We start from the raw sequence: 22,581 nt of genomic DNA on the forward strand, positions 1-22,581 counted from the left end.
AAACTTTCGTTTCTTAAGCCTCCATGATGGCTGCATGTTTCATGACAAGAACTTTACTGATCCCCTTATTTTTCAACTACAGAGCAGTGACAAGTTGGGACGGAAGCTGGTGCACCTCCCCTTTGCATAATTGTACCGTGCAACAGGGTTCAAAATGACAGGTATACCCTTGGTCTCTCAGAAGCAAAACTCCCATACAAGGACAATAGGATAGAAGTTGCCAAAAAAAATTAAAAAATGTCCATTTCTTTTTGAGAAATGGCTGAATACCAAAAACTCCATTGGTGCATGTTTCTTGCGTGCAGTAGGATGGTGCACGCAATTAGGTTTGGACAAGAAGTTTGGGCTCCACTGCATCCCTCAAATAACTTCCATTCATGGTGAGCAAAGATGACATAAAAAATACATAGCTCATGTTGGCTAATCAGAAGGACAACCGCACTAATATCTGCAGTTGGTGTCTCTCCAATCAAGTTCAGAGAAAAACTTGCATTTACCCCCATTCAATTGAAAATGCAGACTCAAAAGTGTGTGCACGTGAGACTCTCTCTCTCTCTCTCTATATATATATATATAGTAATGCTCATAAATAATAATAATAATAATAGCAATAACAGAAGAGGATCTCTTTTCTTCATTATCCACAATAATAATGGCAAACATACAGGAGGCGATTTGTCTTCATCGTGTAGAGGCACACCAAAATTCATACATAATTTTTGCTGACAACTGGATTCGCTTATTGAGTACCTTAGATCAAGAATAGTTTTTGGCTTTTTGCCTACATTCCATATTTTATGTCTACGTTCCTTTGTCAACGTGGGGCATTGATATGGAAACGGTGGCTACCAGCATCTAGTTGTTGCCGTGCCAGTACATACAATCAGAAGACTCAAATGATTGGTTTGCCTGATGGTTTGAAGGATGTACTGGGTTCAATTGTCACATTCCATTGCTTTGGCTGCTGCCGTATGGGAAGAAAGTATAGCGTCGATAGCTTCCTTCACTTCCCCTACCTCAGGTACCTTCCCACCTTGGCTTGGCCAGAACTCATCTGTTGCTAAAACCTGCACAGACGTTCACCTCACTGTAAGCAACTGTAACCCGACCAACATCACATCACCTAAAGCAATCATGACATCTTTCGGCTGCTTATGGTGACAGGAGCATATACGTTCAATTACCTTTACTTGAAGTTGGAGAAATTTGACATAGTTGATTGCTTTCTCTAGCATGGTGACCAAATCAACCTGTTCGATAATGTTCAGGAACGCTCATCTCAGCTTTCTTATGATCATGAGAAAAAATAAAATACATGACACACTGACGAAAGAATGTTTAGATAGACAGAAATTTCACCTTTGATCCGTTTGGCACTAGATCCTGCAATATCTTCAGTCTCTCACTGATTCTTTCTCTTCGGTTCTGTCAAAAGAAAGACCATGTGTTTATGAGAACAATTGCTGAGATGGAGATGGGAAAAACAGATGCACTTGGTGCAATCACGTTTGTTCAGGCTGCTGGGAAGGGCAGGCTGATGTCAGTGCCGTGCTTTTGTGTCTATATATGGAAGAAATAGTCCCCGCAGGAGCCTGTGATTTCTCGCTGCGGCAGGCAACTTCAACATATCACCAAGTAATGATCTTCTAAAAATAAATGCATTATATACCTTCGCTGCAATGCTCTGCGGGTCCTTGGAGGGGGATGACTTTGCCTTTGGTTTCTTTGGTGAACTGCTAGCACAATGCTTCTTTGATGGAGATTCTATTATGTCTCTACACTGAAACAGTTACAAAAGACAGCGGCACTCTTCAGTAATGTCCCAAGCATAGGCAATGCTTCTACTTAACCATTCAGCAGATAATTCAATGCTTACCACGTAGGGACGCTTGTTGCAGTTGGTTTTTAATTCCAAAACACCAAAACTCTCGACGCAATATGTGCCATCATCAACCTCCGAGAACAACTGAAACTGCTCCACGCCACGAGCACCATCATCGACTTCGCTGCAGACCGAACTGTAACAACTGGAGGTTGTTTCCATGCAGCTGGAGTCCACCATGGGACCGGAATCGCCAGTATTGTACCTTGCAGCGACTATCGGATCATTGCTGTTGAATGACAGGTACTCCAAGTAGTCCTCTTGACTGATCCTGTGATCGTCACTGGAATAAAAGCACTGGCTGAAATCAGGATCGAAGCTGAAACTCTGGTTTGTTGAGCAGTTCATGGCGTCAAGCATGAAACAAGCATCATCTGCAGAAAAAGGATCACAGGCAGTAAAGTTGCTCCCGAATTCAGGTAGGAAATCCTGATTCTCCAGGCTGGGATAGCCAAGTGGGGAACTATTAGTGCTCTCAAGAGGTTCGGTGGAAAAAGGAAAACTCTGCAAGAGGGCCACGTCAAGAAGAGGCAAATCTTGTAAGAGGTTAGACATGACGGACGACATTAAAGAGACGGAAGAAGAAGCCCTAAGCAGAATCTCCCAGAACTAGGTAGAGAAGATTATTATTTTATAATCTCAAGCCTGCCACCATCACTTCTTCCCCCACAAACAAACTCTTTGAAACACGAGAAAAGGGAGAGTTCTGATCTTTCCAGCAATTGTAGCTAAAGAACTCAACTCAGAGGAAGAAGCAGCGAGTCTGCAGAGAGGAGAAGAGAAACATATATATATATATCTGAGGAACCCTAATTAATTCATTTGTAATTTTAAAAAGTTTGCAGTCAGAGAGTTTGTGCGAAGCCAAAAAAAAAAAGATAAGCAGTAGATCAGCAGAAACTCCGCCGGTTCAGCCGGTTTCTACATCTCAGATTCCAGATAAACGGCAGAGCTTCATTAACACAGTCCCCCAATTCAATCTCAACTAAAAGGACACAATAATCCATGAGAAATGAATGTGGGAAGAAAAAGAAGACATTTAATGCGCTAAGTCAGACAATAAAATATTCCTCATGTTATAGTTACTTTACCATTTTTTAATTAATTTCTAGTTATAGTTACAGATAATATGTTGGTATAATCCTCTTTACATGGTAAGGAAGGTGTATAATGGTGTCTTTTAAAAATCATTCTCATAGCTTCGCGGTAAGCAAACCCTAATAATTATCATGGATCCCCATGTACATAGACATATTAACGATGGGAAACAGAAAACTGTACGATGCTGCCATGAAAGGTGCACTGGAGCAGCTACATCTCCACCTCGATGTTAACCACCCATCATTTTTGCCTCATGGTAGTGCCAAACATGCCCGAAAAACGCCGGTGGCCCACAGTGAGCCTCTGACAACGCCATCACAAGCTTCACTTCTAAGCAGATGTGATGGGAAAAAGTGACGCATAAAGCTCATTGTTTTGCTCCAAGAAAACTTCTTATGAAGAAGTGAGACTGCATAAAGAGACTGCATAAAGTAGTTCAGGACTCACAAAAAGATACTGAGACTGCGTGAATATAAAATAGTTCAGGACTCACAAAAAGATACGTGCTTAGGACTGAATTTTTTTTATTTTTTTTAACCAACCAAAGCCCTAGCAACTTGAACTCTCAAAAGGAAAATCGTCGGACATCTTCCATATTACTGTATGAAGATAAACAATCCTTAAATACAACGAAAATTTTCCATGTAACTACTGATATGAAAGCTAAAAGAGAAATTCAGAATATGAATTATCACTGTTGCTCTAAAGCATACCCAAAAACTCAACCTTTGCAAAAAAATTTAACCATATAGCCTTCGACGTTGTCTATCAACAATAGAGCACACTACAAGACTGGTGGGTTAGAGGGTTAGAGGAAGAAAAAAGGATGATTTCATAGGCTTTAGGAGACATTTAAGATGAATGGCTCGCAAACCTCCATGTGATCCTTCCGTACAAGATACATGGACATGAGGGCCAACTTCAGACAATAGGCTTCTTCTGTAAGACTCAAAAAAATCGAATTAGAATCAAGGCAAGTTCCGATAAGTTGGCAACCATCTTGAACAAGCCATGGACTTCATTTGTTGATGACAGTCTGAACGCTTAAAAACATTTGGTTAATGCCGTCTATAGTAAGGTACCAAGATTCATTTCCATTAAATTCTGTGTGTTTTTGATAGACATTTCAGATAGAAAACTTCAAGACCTTCCTAAAAATTCAAAGAAATTGTAGTTATTAGCAATATATTTCAATAAACTAAGCAAACCATTCCAGCTCCCAAGCAAAAGCCAATCATACCATTTCCAAAAAAGAAAAGAAAAGAAGTTTGAATTTTTCGTGCAGTAATAGCTACTAAGTTATATGCTTTCTTTTTTCTCCACAAAATGAAATCTAGAAACGAGAAAAAAAGGAAAAAAGAAACAGCAACTTTAATGCGAGTCACCATGGTCCATAATCTATGCACATATACAAGCACAGAAATATTCGGTCTACATCTCAATACCTGTTTTAGGAATTTATGTTGGGGATATATCTTCAAACCATTCACTAGAATAAACTAGTTGGCTACTTATTAAACAGAAAGTTGTAGGCAGAAAAACAAAGAAACGAAAGAGGCTTAATGCTAGAGGAGCTTTCGAAATGCGTTCCAGATAATGGTCACATGCAAGTAAACTGTTAGGCATTTGTATGTATAGTTTAAGGAGTTAGCGGAATATCAACGCGCAAATATTTAAAGGAAAAACCATATTAACATTTGGACCACCAGTACACGAAGCAGTCACCTTCAGTATTGCTGTGGCGTTTCAAATGCGACAGTCATGGTTCACATGTATGCTAATAAAATTTTTAGACGGCTGAAAAAAAAAATTGCCATTTCAAATTTCCAAAGAAGAAAGTGCATTCGAATTTTTACCAAGTAAGCTTAACAAACGTACCACCGTGCACCTTGATACATCGTAGAGATTCATACATGGAAAGGACAGTCTGGTGAGGAGTTCAAAAGCTTAGGGCATTTCAATTGAAATATGTCCAAACATATGGAATAAATTTATAAAGAGATTATTAAATGGTTTTGTATGTACATTTGAGGCCAATAGTTTCCTGACAAGAAAGTTACGAGGCAAATTGTGAAACACAAAATTGAAAATTTTCATGGCAGGAAACTATTGGATCCAGATAACTAATAGCCTAATGATTTATAGAGTATTAATGGCTGAACTACTTCTAGACGGTCAACAAGCCCTTGCATTGGGATATCAAAATTCTATAAGTTTGTACTGGTGATTAAATCAAAATAGGAAGGAAAAAAAAAGTCCTTTTTATTTTGTGAATACAGGTCTTCCACGCCAAACCACATTTATGTGCATGCGATGCCTCTCCTCCATTTCTTCTCCCTAATAGCTATTGTTCCTCTATTCGACGGCTTTCGTTTATTTTTCATTCCATGTAGCACAGCACACGGAAGCCATCCGTCGAAAACTAATCAAAGCGCTATTTACGAAGAATGACATCGAATTCAATATCATCTCAGTCATTTAATAACTGCAGAATTCTTTGACTGAACAAGCATAAAGCTTATTGGTAAAACGCCGAACCAATAAAAATTTTCCGCAGCGTTCGTGCAAAGGTCATGGGGGAGAAACAATAAACATGTCAGCAGCCCAGTGCAGAAAACTAGAAGAAACAATGTTGGTTCGTTGCTGGTCTAATTCAAGGAAGGTGATAGAACCATCAACGCTGACAAGGGGAGATTCTGGAAGCTTTCCGAGGGAAACATCAGCCCAAACTGAACCATCGTGGTAATAAACAATGTCTAGTGGCTACAAGATAGTGCAGACGACATTGAAATCAACAAAGATATTGAACCAGGACAAAATAAATACGACGTTTCCCCACAAGTCTGTAGAGTGGAGATGATGATCCAACCAACTTTCTGACACGGATCCACTCATATCAACATAAAATAGCAAGACAAATTTGTTTCAAAAAAAAAAAAAAAGTCGTTGAGGTTGTTTTCTAACAGTTGGACAGTTTCAAATTATCCATCAGCCTGTTCTCATCAACAGAACCTCACTTTTGAACTTTTGAGCTCAACATCAGCTGGTTGGCAGACAAGACAAATCAGATTATCCTGAGCCACACGTAAGATTTTAGTATTTACAAGCATTCTTGTGAAAATGCCTTAAAAATTATATAAAGTCAGCCTTTTCCATGTGTAATTAATTTTTCAAAAGCTGAACAATGTGGACTGTTAATTTTAAACATAGTCACAAATATATTGTATGGGTTTTACATGCCATAGTTGGTTTTTAGGAAAATATTGAAAAAATCTTGGCAACTTTTAAAAAAAATTAAAAAATCCTAAAAATAAAATACAAAAAAAAGTAAAAAACACCATGAAAACTCGAAAAAACAGAAAACTCGTGAAACGAATTCTTTTTCATTTTTAAGTTTTGCAGTTTATTCAAGAAGGCTTTTTTTACAGTTTCATACAGCTGACGTATTTTTGAAATATAAAACATGTTTTTTAGCAAAAAAGTGTTTTCTATGACTATGATTTAAATTATTCCTTTTAAATTATACATATTAACTTGTAAAAACATGAGAATCACGTTTATTTACTTTAAAACTCTCATAATTTTTTGTAGCTTAGTTTCCGAAATCATCTCTATATTCTTATTTGTATCTGCAATCATCATCTTCAAGTCGTGGGTACGATTATCATTTTAATTTTATTTGGCAACTTTTATTAGTGACTTTATGAGCTCATAACCTTAGGCTATGGATGTGCCGGAGCATGTGCAAATGAAGGACAAATTTAAAAAACCTAAAAAGTAAAGTATAAATTTAGAAGGCAGCCAACAAAATAAGGATATTGACGAAAAAACTACCTTTACTACTTTTGGCTCTTGTTCTTGTTGTCATCTAAATTTTATTTCTTATCGTTATTGTGTACGCAAAAAAGGCCTTTTCAGGGATGGATTGGACACCTAATGCCACTATATCTTCGCATCATACTTTGCACCTTTTTTTACCAGGGCATCCAAGGATGGGTTCTAGATAGACCAAGACACGCTGATCTGTCGCAAGCGATTTATTAAAGTCTTCTTCAAGGAGGCTTCAATCAGAAACCCGGTTTGGCAAGGGTTGTAACAAAATATTATTTTAGAGAGAGGCCATAGGTATTATTTGAGAGAGAGGGGAACTTGGAAAGAAGCAAGTCAGGGCACCATTTCCAATGACATTGCGAACTTCTATTCTTGAGACAGACAAGACAGAACTGATGTCAGAGAAATTAATGAGACAAATCAGAAACTTACCGTATCAAGTGTTGTCCCATCAGAACTATTCCCAACACGAGTCTGTTCTCAAGCATTTTCGATAAAACCAACCCTGCGTTGATGGAGGAGCCATCGACCAATCCTGGCCTCATAGAACCAGCACATTGTCTTGGACACTAGGTCGACGCCCAGACTTGATCTAGTCCCAATGTGCAACGCCAGTACATGGGCTGCACCAACAAAACAATTAACATTTCAGGTAAATGGATCAAGAGCCAAGCCCTCCATAATAGCTGGTGACCTCATCAGAGACTGCTTCAAGAATGATGCCGCTATGCTGGCATTGTCTTCCATATCATTAATCGATGTATGGAGCATGTTAACAGCCTCAAACGCAACCATCATAAGGTGGAGTGAATTGATCAGTTTTCCCTATGATGAACTAGATTTTTTACGGTTAAAGTATTATCTTCAACGTAGCCATAAAGCCTCGGATCCCCTCAAACCCCATCTATTTTAAATGCGTTGTCCTTGATGGAGAAGAGACGACTGGGGAGTTGAACAGCAGGGTAATAAAATATTAGGGCATCAATCTCGACGAGAAAACATTGTCAGCTATATTCAGCTAGTTAGTATTGTCTCGTGTTTGCGTCATCAAAGCTTCTAGTAGCCGGATGTATGTTTCAGTGCGTGCATGTGCGGCTGCAAGAAGAAAGCTTGAGTGTGTAGGTGGTGCACGCACATGTTCAAAACAATGAGAACTGGATAAGTTAGGCAAACGCCGAGACTGGTAAGGTTATTGAGAGCACATGACAGCCAATTCAGTCGATTCTCTCAGAAAAATAAAAAGGGGCGAAAGGGAAATTAAAACCAGCTGACGTAATGCTGCTGTTTCCTAGGCAACGCAGGCAATAAAACCAGTGAAAGAAAATGGGGCTCCACTAAGACTTTGAAACAGATGCTCAGAGGTAGCCATATTTTCTCGAGAATATTATATAGGGTTTTCAGAATATAAATATATTTGTATACTAATTTCAACTATTGAATCTATGGTTGGTGGCTTATAAATACATTTACCATTCTTTATAATTGTAGATTTAGCAGCTTTTAAATGGTCGAGATTGAAGTTCATAGTTAGTGCTCATATTTTAAAAGCTATGCACACACTAATATCAACCATCAAACCGATATTATTAAGTGACTTTGAAATAAACATGAGTTAAGCAACTTCCCAAATGATCAACCGATTTTCTTTTGATCCAACAATAAATTTACCTTAATTAAAAGTAAATATTAGTATGCAATGAATGCTCATAACATCATACCTGGTGTGGTTTGTGTTCATATATAAAACAAAATTAATAATAAAATACAAAGCTTAAAAGCATGATATCTAGCAACATCCAACTTTTTTAGCAAACTAAAATTGTTAAGAATGCACAAACTACTTGGTTGGAAAATAAAAACCAAAAAAATCCAATGCATAGCTTAAATTAAGAAAAATTTTAAGACTTAAAATTGCTAGCTCATAAAATCTGATTTGGTGCCTATTTTTAACATTTTTTTGGATCTTATAATTTTTAATATTCCAAACATATCTGTTTAATTGGGTCAATCAAAACAAGCTTTAAACTATATATATATATAATGTCTGCACACACACCACAAAGTTGGGTAAGAGACAAAAACGTACTTTTACACAATGTGAATATCATATCATGTTCATAAAAATTTAATTTAATGTAAAATTATGTTTAGTTCAAGTTGTTTTTGTTAAAAACAAATTTTCTACTATCACACTTTTGATGCTATAAAAGCAATTTATTTTTTTATTATTAAAAAACACTATTGAAGTAAAAAATGACTAAATGAGCAGAGATTATCAAAGAACACTTTAGTAATTTTTTAGTGAATTTTTGTCCACTTTCTCTCTCTCTCTCTCTCTCTCTCTCTCTCTATATATATATATATATATATATATATATATATATATATATACAAGAGCGACGTCAAGCTCTAGCTTAAGGGAATCAATAGAAAGAGTAAGTGCTCGAGCACTACCTGTAGCCTTCTTGGACATTTCAACCTTCACCAATTGAACTTCTCAACTTGGATACCATTGGCCTCGTGCAGTTAAGAAATATACTTTCCGTTTTCCACTTGAATTGAGGCCGCAACATGCTGATACTTCTCACAGAAACAAATCAAGTGGCCTTGATGTCCTGAAACAGCAGCATTTTTCACATAGTTTAGCAAAGCAGTAAGGCAGAAGTACCGAAAAGCACCACCTTCGAATTCCAAAGAAAGTCATGTCATTTATCTTTCCAGTAATTGCAAGCATCATCTGGTAGTCGATTATGGGCTTGCTCTTTACGCGATTTTAGTTTTTCGTAGAAAAGCAAAATTGTTCCAGCTTCAGGTGCAGATTTCTCCCATGAATCATTTATGGGAACGAGGTTTAGAGAAAATGTGCACAGAAACAGATGTATCAACAGTTTGCAAACTCTAGTAACACATGTTGCGGCAAACATTGGATGCAGATAGATTCTTACCGGTCGCGCAGAGTGGACACTGTCATGCATTTCTTTACATGGAGACAGTTGATTGCTCTTGTTATGGTGCGGCAATTGCTTAAATACTGAGATGAGTATGGAACGATCCAACAATATAAATAATCGAAGCTATGTTCTTAAATACTTTGCAGCTAAATCAAAAGTTCATGATCCAGAGACTTGGCCAAACAAGCCATATGAAATTTGTGTCCAGTTTAAATCCTCGGTTCAGATAAAAGCAAAACGATAGTAATGACTTCTAATGAACAACGTATGCAACAACCCACATGATCATGATTTACACGATATACAGCAACCACAACTTTATCACATGCAAACATGTTTTGACTCAAATTGTTTTGAATTAATAAAATTATTGTTAATTTGAATTTCTTTCACAAATCAGAGCGATATACAGTAATTCCAAACAATAAGTGTATACACTAGGGAGACCACAATAGTTGTAAAATATCCAAAAAATGATGCAAAATATAAATTAACATTCACTAGCTCATAAAGAGAAGAAAGAATAAGGCAATTCTTGAATACATCAAACTTACCGGTATGTCCTAAACCAAATTATTTCCATCCTGAAAATATCCAAACAGAAAAAATAGACTTCACAAGTTACGAAAAACCAAAGAAACCAACCATAGTTACATGCGCTTTGGACAAATTGACCACTAGTTTCCTTTGAAAAAGTTTTTTTTTTATCACCTACAGTCAATATTATATAAACTTAATATATATGTTAAAAAGTGTGAAAAACAACGATTGTATATATTAAGTTATATAACGTGACTAATAGTGATATATAACAACAATCTATGGCAGTCGATGTTATATGATCTGTAACAACAAACTGTAACAAAGGCTGAAGTTGAATATGAATGACATATGGGTCTTTGCTTGCTCAAATAGTCGTTTCCACGTTGAAGGAAGAGGTGAAGGACTCTTTCTTTCGCTTCCATAACTTAAACATTAACACCACACCAGTCTAGCATATTTAACTTTTCTGAAGAGTCTTTAAGAACGTCGCTGAGTCATTGTCTCTTTGACATCTGTAGAGTAGGTGCAGGCACAACTATTTTTGCCGAGACACGATTAGGCGTGAGTCTAGGCGCATCACCTGAATGGTGAATTTAGGCGATGAAGGTGGAGTAGCGCCTAGGCGACACACCGGGAGAGATGTTATTCTTTCTATTTCCCATTTTTGCTGATGAACACACTTTCTTAGAAAGAGAATCAAGATTTGTAAATCAAACATCTCGTGCAACATTTAACCAATTCTGCAACGTTCAGTTGGGCATCTGATAATCCGCCCCATGTTGCTTTCATTTCCACGTTTTTATTCCTCCCTAATCGTCCATAACCTCAAAGAAGACCACGCAAGCTCTAAGGTAGCTGAATGGACTCCCAATTAACGAGTCCGGAACTAGATACAAAGCAATCTTCCAAGAAGCTTTACATTTGAATGAGTACACATCTTACCATAGTTCCTGCTAGCAGAAAACTTTATCATCAAGTTTACCCAAAACCCGTGTCTTCCCCAGAAAGAATTTTCCTCGTATTTAGCCAAAAACAGACATCCTTTTGCAGCTTTCAACAAGAACCAATTTGTTATCCCACAAAAAAAAATCCTCAATTTGCATACAAACCAACCATGAGTTTTCGGAAATCACCATGCTTCTCTGTTTAATTATTCCAACTCGGAAAAAACATCACATGAACTAATCCAGTCATAACGCATTAATCAACTTTAAGAATCATCAACTTTCATCCGCCCTTCATCGTTCACCGCTTACAATAATGCTATCAAAACATATAGGATTTTTTCGACCATCATCTACCACCAAACTGATCAAGTCGGTTTCATTTTGAAAGGCTTCTTGATTATTCATAGCACAGAAATATCAGACTATAGTATAACCATCTGAAACCATAAGACGTATCCCATACAGAAAGATAGCTTCCGCAAGTTAGGTAAAACCAAAGAAACCAAGCATAATTGCTCTGCCTGTCGAACATGTAGCATCCTGTGTGTTTCAATGAGACATTGGATTTGTAGAAATTAAAATTGAAACTTATACACATTTTGGACAAAGTGACCACTAGTTTCTTTTAATCAAGCTCTGTTTTATCATCAAGCTGTCAAGAAAGTAACCTCAACGGTCTCCTAGGAGACATCCGATAAAATTGGAAGAAAGTAGCCTCAACTGCTACGAGTAATACAGTTAACTGAGAGATGTTCATTATCAACTGTCTCCTAGGAGACATCCGATAAAATTGGAAGAAAATAACCACAACTGCTACGAGTAATACAGTTAACTGAGAGATGTTCACTATTTTATGCTTCCATGTTTTGCTGATGACACACTTTTCCAGGAAAAGATAACCAAGATTTTTGAAGCAAACATTTGGAGCAACATTTAACCAACTCTGTGAGGTTCAATTGATATCTGATAATCAGCCCCATGTTGCTGTTATTTCCATGTTCTTACTCCTTCCTGATCATAACCTCAAGAAGACCACGCAAGCTCTAAGCTACCCAAATTCGTGGACTCTCGTCTAACGATTCCGGAACCAGATACAAGCAAGTCTATCCTTCCAAGAAACTGAACATTTGGGTCAGTAGACATCTTGCCAGAATCCTGATAGCATAATCTTTATCGTTGCGTTTAGCCAAAACCCACGCTTTTTCCCTGAAAGAATTTAACCTCATATTTAGCCAGAACCAGACGTCCTTTCCCAGCTGTCACCAAGAACCTATGTGCTGTTCCACATAAAATTTCCATAATTTGCACACCAACCAGCCATGAATTTTTTGGCCAACACGCCATGCTTCCTTGTATCAATTATTCCAACTTTTTGCAAACCCATAAAATGGATCAATCGAACCACCATGGTCCATAATCTATTCACATATACAAGCACACCAGTACACGAAGCAGTCACCTTCAGTATTGCTGTGGCGTTTCAAATGCGACAGTCATGGTTCACCATGTATGCTAATAAAATTTTTAGACAGCTGAAACAAAAAATTGCCATTTCAAATTTCCAAACAAGAAAGCGCATTCGAATTTTTACCAAGTAAGCTTAACAAACGTACCACCGTGCACCTTGATACATCGTAGAGATGATGATCCAACCAACTTTCTGACACGGATCCACTCATATCAACATAAAATAGCAAGACAAATTTGTTTCAAAAAGAAAAAAAATCGTTGAGGACACGTATATGAGAACTGTATTGTCACTTGCGTTTAAGGTTGGTTCTTTAGGACAAATAGGCCTGAATTAATCATCTTTTAGTATTGAAGTTTTCCACGTAATGTTGGTCTTATCGGCTAGTTTATGAATTTAGATTTCCCTTTTCTTGATTCCAAATTTATTATCTTGTTTTTGAGCAGTTGGACAGTTTCAAATTATCCATCAGCCTGTTCTCATCAACAGAACCTCACTTTTGAGCTCAACATCAGCTGGTTAGCAGACAAGACAAATCAGATTATCCTCAGCCACACGTAAGATTTTAGTATTTACAAGCATTCTTGTGAAAATGCCTTAAAAATTATATAAAGTCAGCCTTTTTCATGTGTAATTAATTTTTCAAAAGCTGAACAATGTGGACTGTTAATTTTAACACTATTCACAAATATATCGTATGGGTTTTACATGCCACAGTTACTTTTTTAGGAAAATATTGAAAAAATCTTGGCAACTTTAAAAAAAAAATTAAAAAATCCTAAAAATAAAATACAAAAAGGTAAAAAACACTATAATGAAAACTCGAAAAAACAAAAAACTATTGAAACGAATTTTTTTCATGTTTTAGTTTTGCAGTTTCTTCAAGAAGACTTTTTTTACAGTTTTATACAGCTGACCTATTTTTGAAATATAAAACATGTTTGTTAGCAAAAAAAAGTGTTTTCTATGGCTATGATTTAAATTATAACTCTTAAATCATACATATTAACTTGTAAAAACATGAGGATCACGTTTATTTACTTTAAAACTCTCACAATTCTTTTGTAGCTCAGTTTCCGAAATCATCTCTATATTCTTATTTGTATCTGCAATCATCATCCTCAAGTTGTGGGTACGCTTATCTTTTTTATTTTATTTGGCAACTTTTATTAGTGACTTTATCAGCTCATAACCTTAGGCTATGGATGTGCCGGAGCATGTGCAAATGAAGGACAAATTTAAGAAACCTAAAAAGTAAAGTATGAATTTAGAAGGCAGCCAACAAAATAAGGACATTGACGAAAAAATTACCTTTACTACTTTTGGCTCTTGTTCTTGTTGTCATCTAAATTTTATTTCTAATCGTTATTGTGTACGTAAAAAAGTCCTTTTCAGGGATGGATTGGACACCTAATGTAACAGCCTTAAACGCAACCATCATAAGGTGGAGTGAATTATCTTCAACGTAGCCATAAAGCCACGGATTCCCTCAAACACAATCTGTTTTAAATGCGTTGTCCTTGATGGAGAAGAGACGAGTGGGGAGTTGAACAGAATATAAATACATTTGTATACTAATTTCAACTATTGAATCTATGGTTGGTGGCTTATAAATACATTTACCATTCTTTATAATTGTAGATTTAGCAGCTTTTAAATGATCGAGATTTAAGTTCATAGTTAGTGCTCATATTTTAAAAGCTATGCACACACTAATATCAACCACCAAATCGATATTATTAAGTGACTTAGAAATAAACACGAGTTCAGCAACTTCCCAAATGATCAACCGATTTTCTTTTGATCCAACAATAAATTTACCTTAATTAAAAGTTAATATTAGTATGCAATTAATGCTCATAACATCATACCTGGTGTGGTTTGTGTTCATATATAAAAAAAAAATTAATAATAAAATACAAAGCATGATATCTAGCAACATCAAACCTTTTTAGCAAACTAAAATTGTTAAGAATGCACAAACTACTTGGTTGGAAAATAAAAACCAAAAAAATCCAATGCATAACTTAAATTTTACAAGAAAAATTTTAAGACTTAAAATTGCTAGCTCATAAAATCTGATTTGGTGCCTATTTTTAACATTTTTTTGGATCTTATAATTTTCAATACTCCAAACATATCTGTTTAATTGGGTCAATCAAAACAAGGTTTAAACTATATATATATATATATATAATGTCTGCACACACACACACCACAAAGTTGGGTAAGAGACAAAAACGAAGCCACCTAAATTTGTGTAAAAATTTCTTTTACACAATGTGAATATCATATCATGTTCATAAACACTAATTTAATGTAAAATTATGTTTAGTTCAAGTTATTTTTGTTAAAAAAAAGTTTTCCATTATCACACTTTTGATGCTATAAGAGCAGATTATTTTTTTATTATTAAAAAACACTATTACAGTAAAAAATGACTAAATGAGCAAAGATTATCAAAGAACACTTTAGTAATTTTTTAGTGAATTTTTGTCCTCTCTCTCTCTCTCTCTCTATATATATATATATATATACACACACACACACACGAGCGCACAACGTCAAGCTCTAGCTTAAGGGAATCAATAGAAGGAGTAAGTGCTCGAGCACTACCTGTAGCCTTCTTGGACATTTTCAACCTTCACCAATTGAACTTCTCAACTTGGATACCATTGGCCTCGTGCAGTTAAGAAATATACTTTCTGTTTTCCACTTGAGTTGTGGCCGCAACATGCTGATACTTCTCACAGAAACAAATCAAGAGGCCTTGATGGTCCTGAAACAGCAGCATTTCTCACATAGTTTAGCAAAGCAGTAAGGCAGAAGTACCGAAAAGCACCACCTTCGAATTCCAAAGCAAGTCATGTCATTTGTCTTTCAAGTAATTGCAAGCATCATCTGGTAGTCGATTATGGGCTTGCTCTTTACGCGATTTTAGTTTTTCGTAGAAAAGCAAAATTGTTCCAGCTTCAGGTGCACATTTCTCCCATGAATCATTTATGGGAACGAGGTTTAGAAAAAATGTGCACAGAAACAGATGTATCAACAGTTTGCAAACTCTGGTAACACATGCTGCGGCAAACATTGGATGCAGATAGATTCTTACCGGTTGCGCAGAGTGGACACCGTCATGCATTTCTTTACATGGAGACAGTTGATTGCTCTTGTTATGGTGCGGCAATTGCTTAAGTACTGAGATGATTATGGAACGATCCAACAACATAAAGAATCGAAGCTATGTTCTTAAGCAAATACTTTGCAGCTAAATCAAAAGTTCATGATCCAGAGACTTGGCCAAACAAGCGATCTGAAATTTGTGTCCAGTTTAAATCCTCGGTTCAGATAAAAGCAAAACGATAGTAATGACTTCTAATGAACAACGTATACGACAACCCACATGATCATGATTTACACGATATACAGCAACCACAACTTTATCACATGCAAACATGTTTTGACTCTAAACTGTTTTGAATTAATAAAATTAATGTTAATTTGGAATTCTTTCACAAATCAGAGCGATATACACTAATTCCAAACAATAAGTGTATACACTAGGGAGACCACAATAGTTGTAAAATATCCAAAAAATGATGCAAAATATAAATTAACATTCACTAGCTCATAAAGAGAAGAAAGAATAAGGCAATTCTTGAATACATCAAACTTACCGGTATGTCCTAAACCAAATTATTTCCATCCTGAAAATATCCAAACAGAAAAAATAGACTTCATAAGTTACGAAAAACCAAAGAAACCAACCATAGTTACATGCGCTTTGGACAAATTGACCACTAGTTTCCTTTGAAAAAGTTTTTTTTTTATCACCTACAGTCAATATTATATAAACTTAATATATATGTTAAAAAGTGTGAAAAACAACGATTGTATATATTAAGTTATATAACGTGACTAATAGTGATATATAACAACAATCTATGGCAGTCGATGTTATATGATCTGTAACAACAAACTGTAACAAAGGCTGAAGTTGAATATGAATGACATATGGGTCTTTGCTTGCTCAAATAGTCGTTTCCACGTTGAAGGAAGAGGTGAAGGACTCTTTCTTCCGCTTCCATAAATTAAACATTAACACCACACCAGTCTAGCATATTTAACTTTTCTAAAGAGTCTTTAAGAACGTCGCTGAGTCATTGTCTCTTTGACATCTGTAGAGTAGGTGCAGGCACAACTATTTTTGCCGAGACACGATTAGGCGTGAGTCTAGGCGCATCACCTGAATGGTGAATTTAGGCGATGAAGGTGGAGTAGCGCCTAGGCGACACACCTGGAGAGATGTTATTCTTTCTATTTCCCATTTTTGCTGATGAACACACTTTCTTAGAAAGAGAATCAAGATTTGTAAATCAAACATCTCGTGCAACATTTAACCAATTCTGCAACGTTCAGTTGGGCATCTGATAATCCGCCCCATGTTGCTTTCATTTCCACGTTTTTATTCCTCCCTAATCGTCCATAACCTCAAAGAAGACCACGCAAGCTCTAAGGTAGCTGAATGGACTCCCAATTAACGAGTCCGGAACTAGATACAAAGCAATCTTCCAAGAAGCTTTACATTTGAATGAGTACACATCTTACCATAGTTCCTGCTAGCAGAAAACTTTATCATCAAGTTTACCCAAAACCCGTGTCTTCCCCAGAAAGAATTTTCCTCGTATTTAGCCAAAAACAGACATCCTTTTGCAGCTTTCAACAAGAACCAATTTGTTATCCCACAAAAAAAAAATCCTCAATTTGCATACAAACCAACCATGAGTTTTCGGAAATCACCATGCTTCTCTGTTTAATTATTCCAACTCGGAAAAAACATCACATGAACTAATCCAGTCATAACGCATTAATCAACTTTAAGAATCATCAACTTTCATCCGCCCTTCATCGTTCACTGCTTACAGTAATGCTATCAAAACATATAGGATTTTTTCGACCATCATCTACCACCAAACTGATCAAGTCGGTTTCATTTTGAAAGGCTTCTTGATTATTCATAGCACAGAAATATCAGACTATAGTATAACCATCTGAAACCATAAGACGTATCCCATACAGAAAGATAGCTTCCGCAAGTTAGGTAAAACCAAAGAAACCAAGCATAATTGCTCTGCCTGTCGAACATGTAGCATCCTGTGTGTTTCAATGAGACATTGGATTTGTAGAAATTAAAATTGAAACTTATACACATTTTGGACAAAGTGACCACTAGTTTCTTTTAATCTAGCTCTGTTTTATCATCAAGCTGTCAAGAAAGTAACCTCAACGGTCTCCTAGGAGACATCCGATAAAATTGGAAGAAAGTAGCCTCAACTGCTATGAGTAATACAGTTAACTGAGAGATGTTCATTATCAACTGTCTCCTAGGAGACATCCGATAAAATTGGAAGAAAATAACCACAACTGCTACGAGTAATACAGTTAACTGAGAGATGTTCACTATTTTATGCTTCCATGTTTTGCTGATGACACACTTTTCCAGGAAAAGATAACCAAGATTTTTGAAGCAAACATTTGGAGCAACATTTAACCAACTCTGTGAGGTTCAATTGATATCTGATAATCAGCCCCATGTTGCTGTTATTTCCATGTTCTTACTCCTTCCTGATCATAACCTCAAGAAGACCACGCAAGCTCTAAGCTAGCCAAATTCATGGACTCTTGTCTAACGATTCCGGAACCAGATACAAGCAAGTCTATCCTTCCAAGAAACTGAACATTTGGGTCAGTAGACATCTTGCCAGAATCCTGATAGCATAATCTTTATCGTTGCGTTTAGCCAAAACCCACGCTTTTTCCCTGAAAGAATTTAACCTCATATTTAGCCAGAACCAGACGTCCTTTCCCAGCTGTCACCAAGAACCTATGTGCTGTTCCACAGAAAATTTCCATAATTTGCACACCAACCAGCCATGAATTTTTTGGCCAACACACCATGCTTCCTTGTATCAATTATTCCAACTTTTTGCAAACCCATAAAATGGATCAATCGAACCATCAGGCCTTAACTTCAAGAAAAATCAACTTTGATCAGTCACTTCGTAAGTTCCCTCCTTTCAGTAATGCTCACAAAACATACATAATTTTCAAGCCATCTTCTACCACCAAACTGAATAAGTAGGTTTTATTTTAGTAAGACTTCTTGATTATTCATAGCACAAAAATATCAGACTATAGCACAACCATCTAAAACCATGACATATCCCATAGAAAAAAAAAAGATCATTTTTTTCATTTTCAATTTCCTATATTATGTCTATAAGTATGCCTAAAGGCAGGATTCTGTGCTCAATCTCTGCTACCTCAAGCAGAAGCCCCACAATAGCTCAGGATGCTTTAATCTTTCACGTTGGCCGTCTAATGATGGACCTGTCGTGCACATAATTGATTCAACCGTAAACTGAAGAGTTAGAACTGTTTTAGATATTACAGTGTTGTCCCCATAGAAGATAGAAGAGCCATATGTATTGCTGCATATGGATTTGACATAATGTTTTTCCCTGATAATACACTGTTGCAAATACCATAAAATAGAAAACCGATAAATGTTAAGAACAACAGAAAATAATGAGGATCCCGCATGGTGCCTTAATAACAAAAACTCCAAAGCTAAAGAACTCACAGATATAAGCCAGTAACAACCTACAAAAGCAAATGTAACAAGTAATATGGGTAATCGCTGGAAACTGGGGGAATTTACTAATTCCACATCAACCTAAAGATGAGAATACACGAAATATCTGTTCACTTTTCTTGCTGACACTGCTTGAACAAAACCATTTATTGGTGAAATCTCCAAAAGGATAATCCATTCATCTCACGACAGAGTATCTGAGAAATTGATGAGCAACAGAACTTGCTGGGAGAGGACTGCAATAAACAAAAGGCCAAGCACAGCAGGGCACTAGCAATCTCCTACTAAACGAAGTTGTTGTCTCCTACAAGCAGTCGAAATCTCAGAAATCAATGAGCAACAGAACTTGCTGGAACAGAATTTCAGCGGACAAAAGGACAAGCACAGCAAGGCATCATTTCCTGCTAAATGAAGTAATTTTCTTCTACAAGCAGTCAAACTCGTGCGCAAGCCTGCCAACAATTGCTGTCATTTGCCCTGTCTTTCCCTGTTTTCTCGGTCTTGTTCTTCCTGACTAGTGAAGCCACCAACAGTACTAAGTCCAAGAGGGGAAAACAAATACTCCATTTGTATCCCCAGAAACGGGAGTCAGCAAAAGAAACCCATGATAGCAATGACAAGCATAGCCCTTTCTTCCAAGATAATGAACCCAAACCAGAAAAAGGCCACTAAAAAGAAACACATGAAACCCAACCGAAAGCATACAAGAAATTTCTCTGAAACTCTCGTTCGTGCTCTGAAAACCAAGTTAACTTAGAAACGAATTCAAATGGGCGAAATAAGCTGTCTCAAATTCTAGCATCTATACCTACCCTGTTAGAGGGATCGCAAAGAACATCAACAAGGGGAGTAAACTAAAGAAATGAAATGATTGGTGATCCTGTCAAGGCAAGGTATTTCATTTGATCAAACTATACTTACATTGGGGCATTCATTGGTGCCCACTTAGAACGCGTAAAAGCTAACCCCGATTAAGAAAGGTGAGATCGGGGCAATGGGCAGTGGGGCTTCAGTCAAATAATTTGCAGAAGAACTCAGAGGATATCGACCATGGCGGCCAAATCGCGAGGAAGCAGAATCCCGCCCCGAGAGTGAATGCTGCACAATAGAAGCGCTGGATCGCCATTGACATACCTCGGAAGGCAGTTGCAGAGACCCGCGAAAAACACCGCTTCAGAAAATCGAAATAGAGATGGCTTTCCAGGAGAGAGAGAGAGAGATTCCAATTGCGCGTAATTTTCGCCTCCGCGCCCTTTTTTTTTTTGTTTTTCCTCCCTTCTGCATCGATTTCCCTCCCTCTGTGGCGGGAAACGAAATGCACATTTGATTTTTCCTTTTTCTTGATACTTTTTTTCGTTTCGAAGCCAACAAATTTCATGAAATCCATGATAGAGGCCAGTTCTGGGTGTTATACGGAACAAATTTTCTTTCGGAAAACATGCTGCACATGATAACATCCGGGCAAGCCGCGCCCGTGACGGATTTTCCGAGCCAGGCCTGAGTGCCTGAAACCTAGCCCCAAAGTTTCACCCGGTTTGATTCAATTAAAATAAAAATTATAAATATAATTAATATAATAATTTATATATAATTTATATTTTTAATAAAATAATGATAAAATTAAGTTATCGATGGTCTGACACCCAATTTTAAAACCTAAGCTCTAGTGGGAGAGAGTTGGTTATGTGAACGCTCACTCACTTAGTTTTAGGGTTAGCTTGCATAAAAATAAACATGGGCATCGGGCGGGCCTGGTCGGACTCATGCTGGCCTAACACTCGAAACCCAAGCCCAAACACGACTTGACACTTAAAACTCAAACCCGACCAAAGCCCGGCCCGGCCCAGCCCAACCCGATTAAATTAACAAATATATATTTTTAATATAACATAATATATAAATATAATTAATTGTAATAAAATATATAATTATACATGTATAATAATAAAATATATATTTAAAAAAATATTACTGGGCCAACTCGGGCCGACCTGATAATCGATCGGGCCGATCTGATGCTCTTTTTTTCAGGCTCGAGCCCAAGTCTAGCTGAGTATTGAGTACTTGCTGGCAGCCTCACCTGTACTTAGGCTTACATAAAAGTTTGTGCATGGACCTATACATATAACCATTTGATGACTACTAAGCCACTCACCTGTATTTATGACGTAGCACTTCATTTTCAAATAAAACATTTAGCAATATTAAAGCATGACCTATCACAGGGTCACCATTTTTTTAAAATTGACAAATAAGCGCTACAAAGTTCACTTGAGTGGTGAAGGAGCATGGAAATTAATGGTAAGTTGCAAAAAATAAATGCAAATTTCTTAAGGTTTTCTCTTTAAAACAGGCGTCCAAAGCAACCTATCAACAACTTGAGAGAGTAAAGCCTGAGAACCTTTAGGACCATTTAAGTTGACATTAAAAACCCATATGTCTTTTCAATTGACTATTTGGCAAAGTAACAAATTATTAATGTCTCGTGAATCTGCCAAAAAAAATTAAGTAAATCTATAAAACAATTGTAATAATATAATATGAATTTACCCCATTATTTGAGATAGGTTCATGAGACAGCAACAATATGTATGAGTAGGTTTAGCAGCAAGACATTATGAAAGTGTCATATGTAACCAATAAATATAACTCAATCTTTGAGGGAGATTCATGAAATATCTCAAACGACTCATAAAGTAACTCGTTTCAAGCGACATAAAATTTATGACTGCTTCAGATGTAGGAAGGGAGCAATTTATTTAATGTGCCCCCAACCATAGATCTAAGTAATTAAGATCCACTTTCAATTATTATAAAACTTTGTTAGCTTTATCCATGATTAAGGCCAACACCTCAAATTTTCATGTCCCCAAGATTGTTCATAGGACCTTCTCTCCACCCCACCTTGTGGACCCGCGCGATCATGTTTGCGAGCCGAATACATCGAATGTCGCACATGACCAGGCTTTCTAATCTGGATCCAATCCTGTTCAAGCACATGAACATGCTGCTGAAGTCGAGTGCAGATCAAGTGCCCCAACCTTAATTCACAAGCAAAGGTGGAGTCAGAAATTTTTGGCTAAGAGGCACTAATAATAAATTTTAAACTTTTAAAAGGCACCAATATTTAAATGAAAAAAATTACTCTAAAGTATCAATTATAAATATAAATATTTTTTGTGACTTGATGTGAACAATTGCCCATA

The 22,581-nt window shown here is 36.7% G+C and overlaps 1 protein-coding gene across 11 annotated transcripts; it reads right to left on the reverse strand.

Annotated features, from left to right (window-relative positions):
• Window positions 1–658: 658 nt before the first annotated feature.
• LOC116259282 (putative transcription factor bHLH086) lies at window positions 659–20,612 on the reverse strand. Of its 11 annotated transcripts, none has more exons than XM_050079326.1 (10): window positions 20,297–20,612; window positions 16,398–16,427; window positions 15,340–15,502; window positions 9,269–12,787; window positions 7,247–7,437; window positions 1,877–2,165; window positions 1,670–1,780; window positions 1,360–1,425; window positions 1,185–1,250; window positions 659–1,067 (listed from the first exon to the last, which is right to left on the reverse strand). In XM_050079326.1, the coding sequence occupies exons 5-10, from the start codon at window positions 7,357–7,359 to the stop codon at window positions 936–938; spliced, it is 777 nt and encodes a 258-aa protein (XP_049935283.1). In that variant the 5' UTR covers window positions 7,360–7,437; window positions 9,269–12,787; window positions 15,340–15,502; window positions 16,398–16,427; window positions 20,297–20,612; the 3' UTR covers window positions 659–935. The 11 variants fall into 11 exon arrangements, with proteins under 11 accessions (XP_049935283.1, XP_049935281.1, XP_049935279.1 ...); XM_050079324.1 differs by having other exon boundaries at window positions 15,340–16,033; XM_050079322.1 differs by lacking the exon at window positions 16,398–16,427.
• Between the last annotated feature and the right edge of the window lie 1,969 nt (window positions 20,613–22,581).

Source organism: Nymphaea colorata, chromosome 8 (assembly GCF_008831285.2).
Source record: "Nymphaea colorata isolate Beijing-Zhang1983 chromosome 8, ASM883128v2, whole genome shotgun sequence".
Classification (NCBI taxonomy): domain Eukaryota; kingdom Viridiplantae; phylum Streptophyta; class Magnoliopsida; order Nymphaeales; family Nymphaeaceae; genus Nymphaea; species Nymphaea colorata.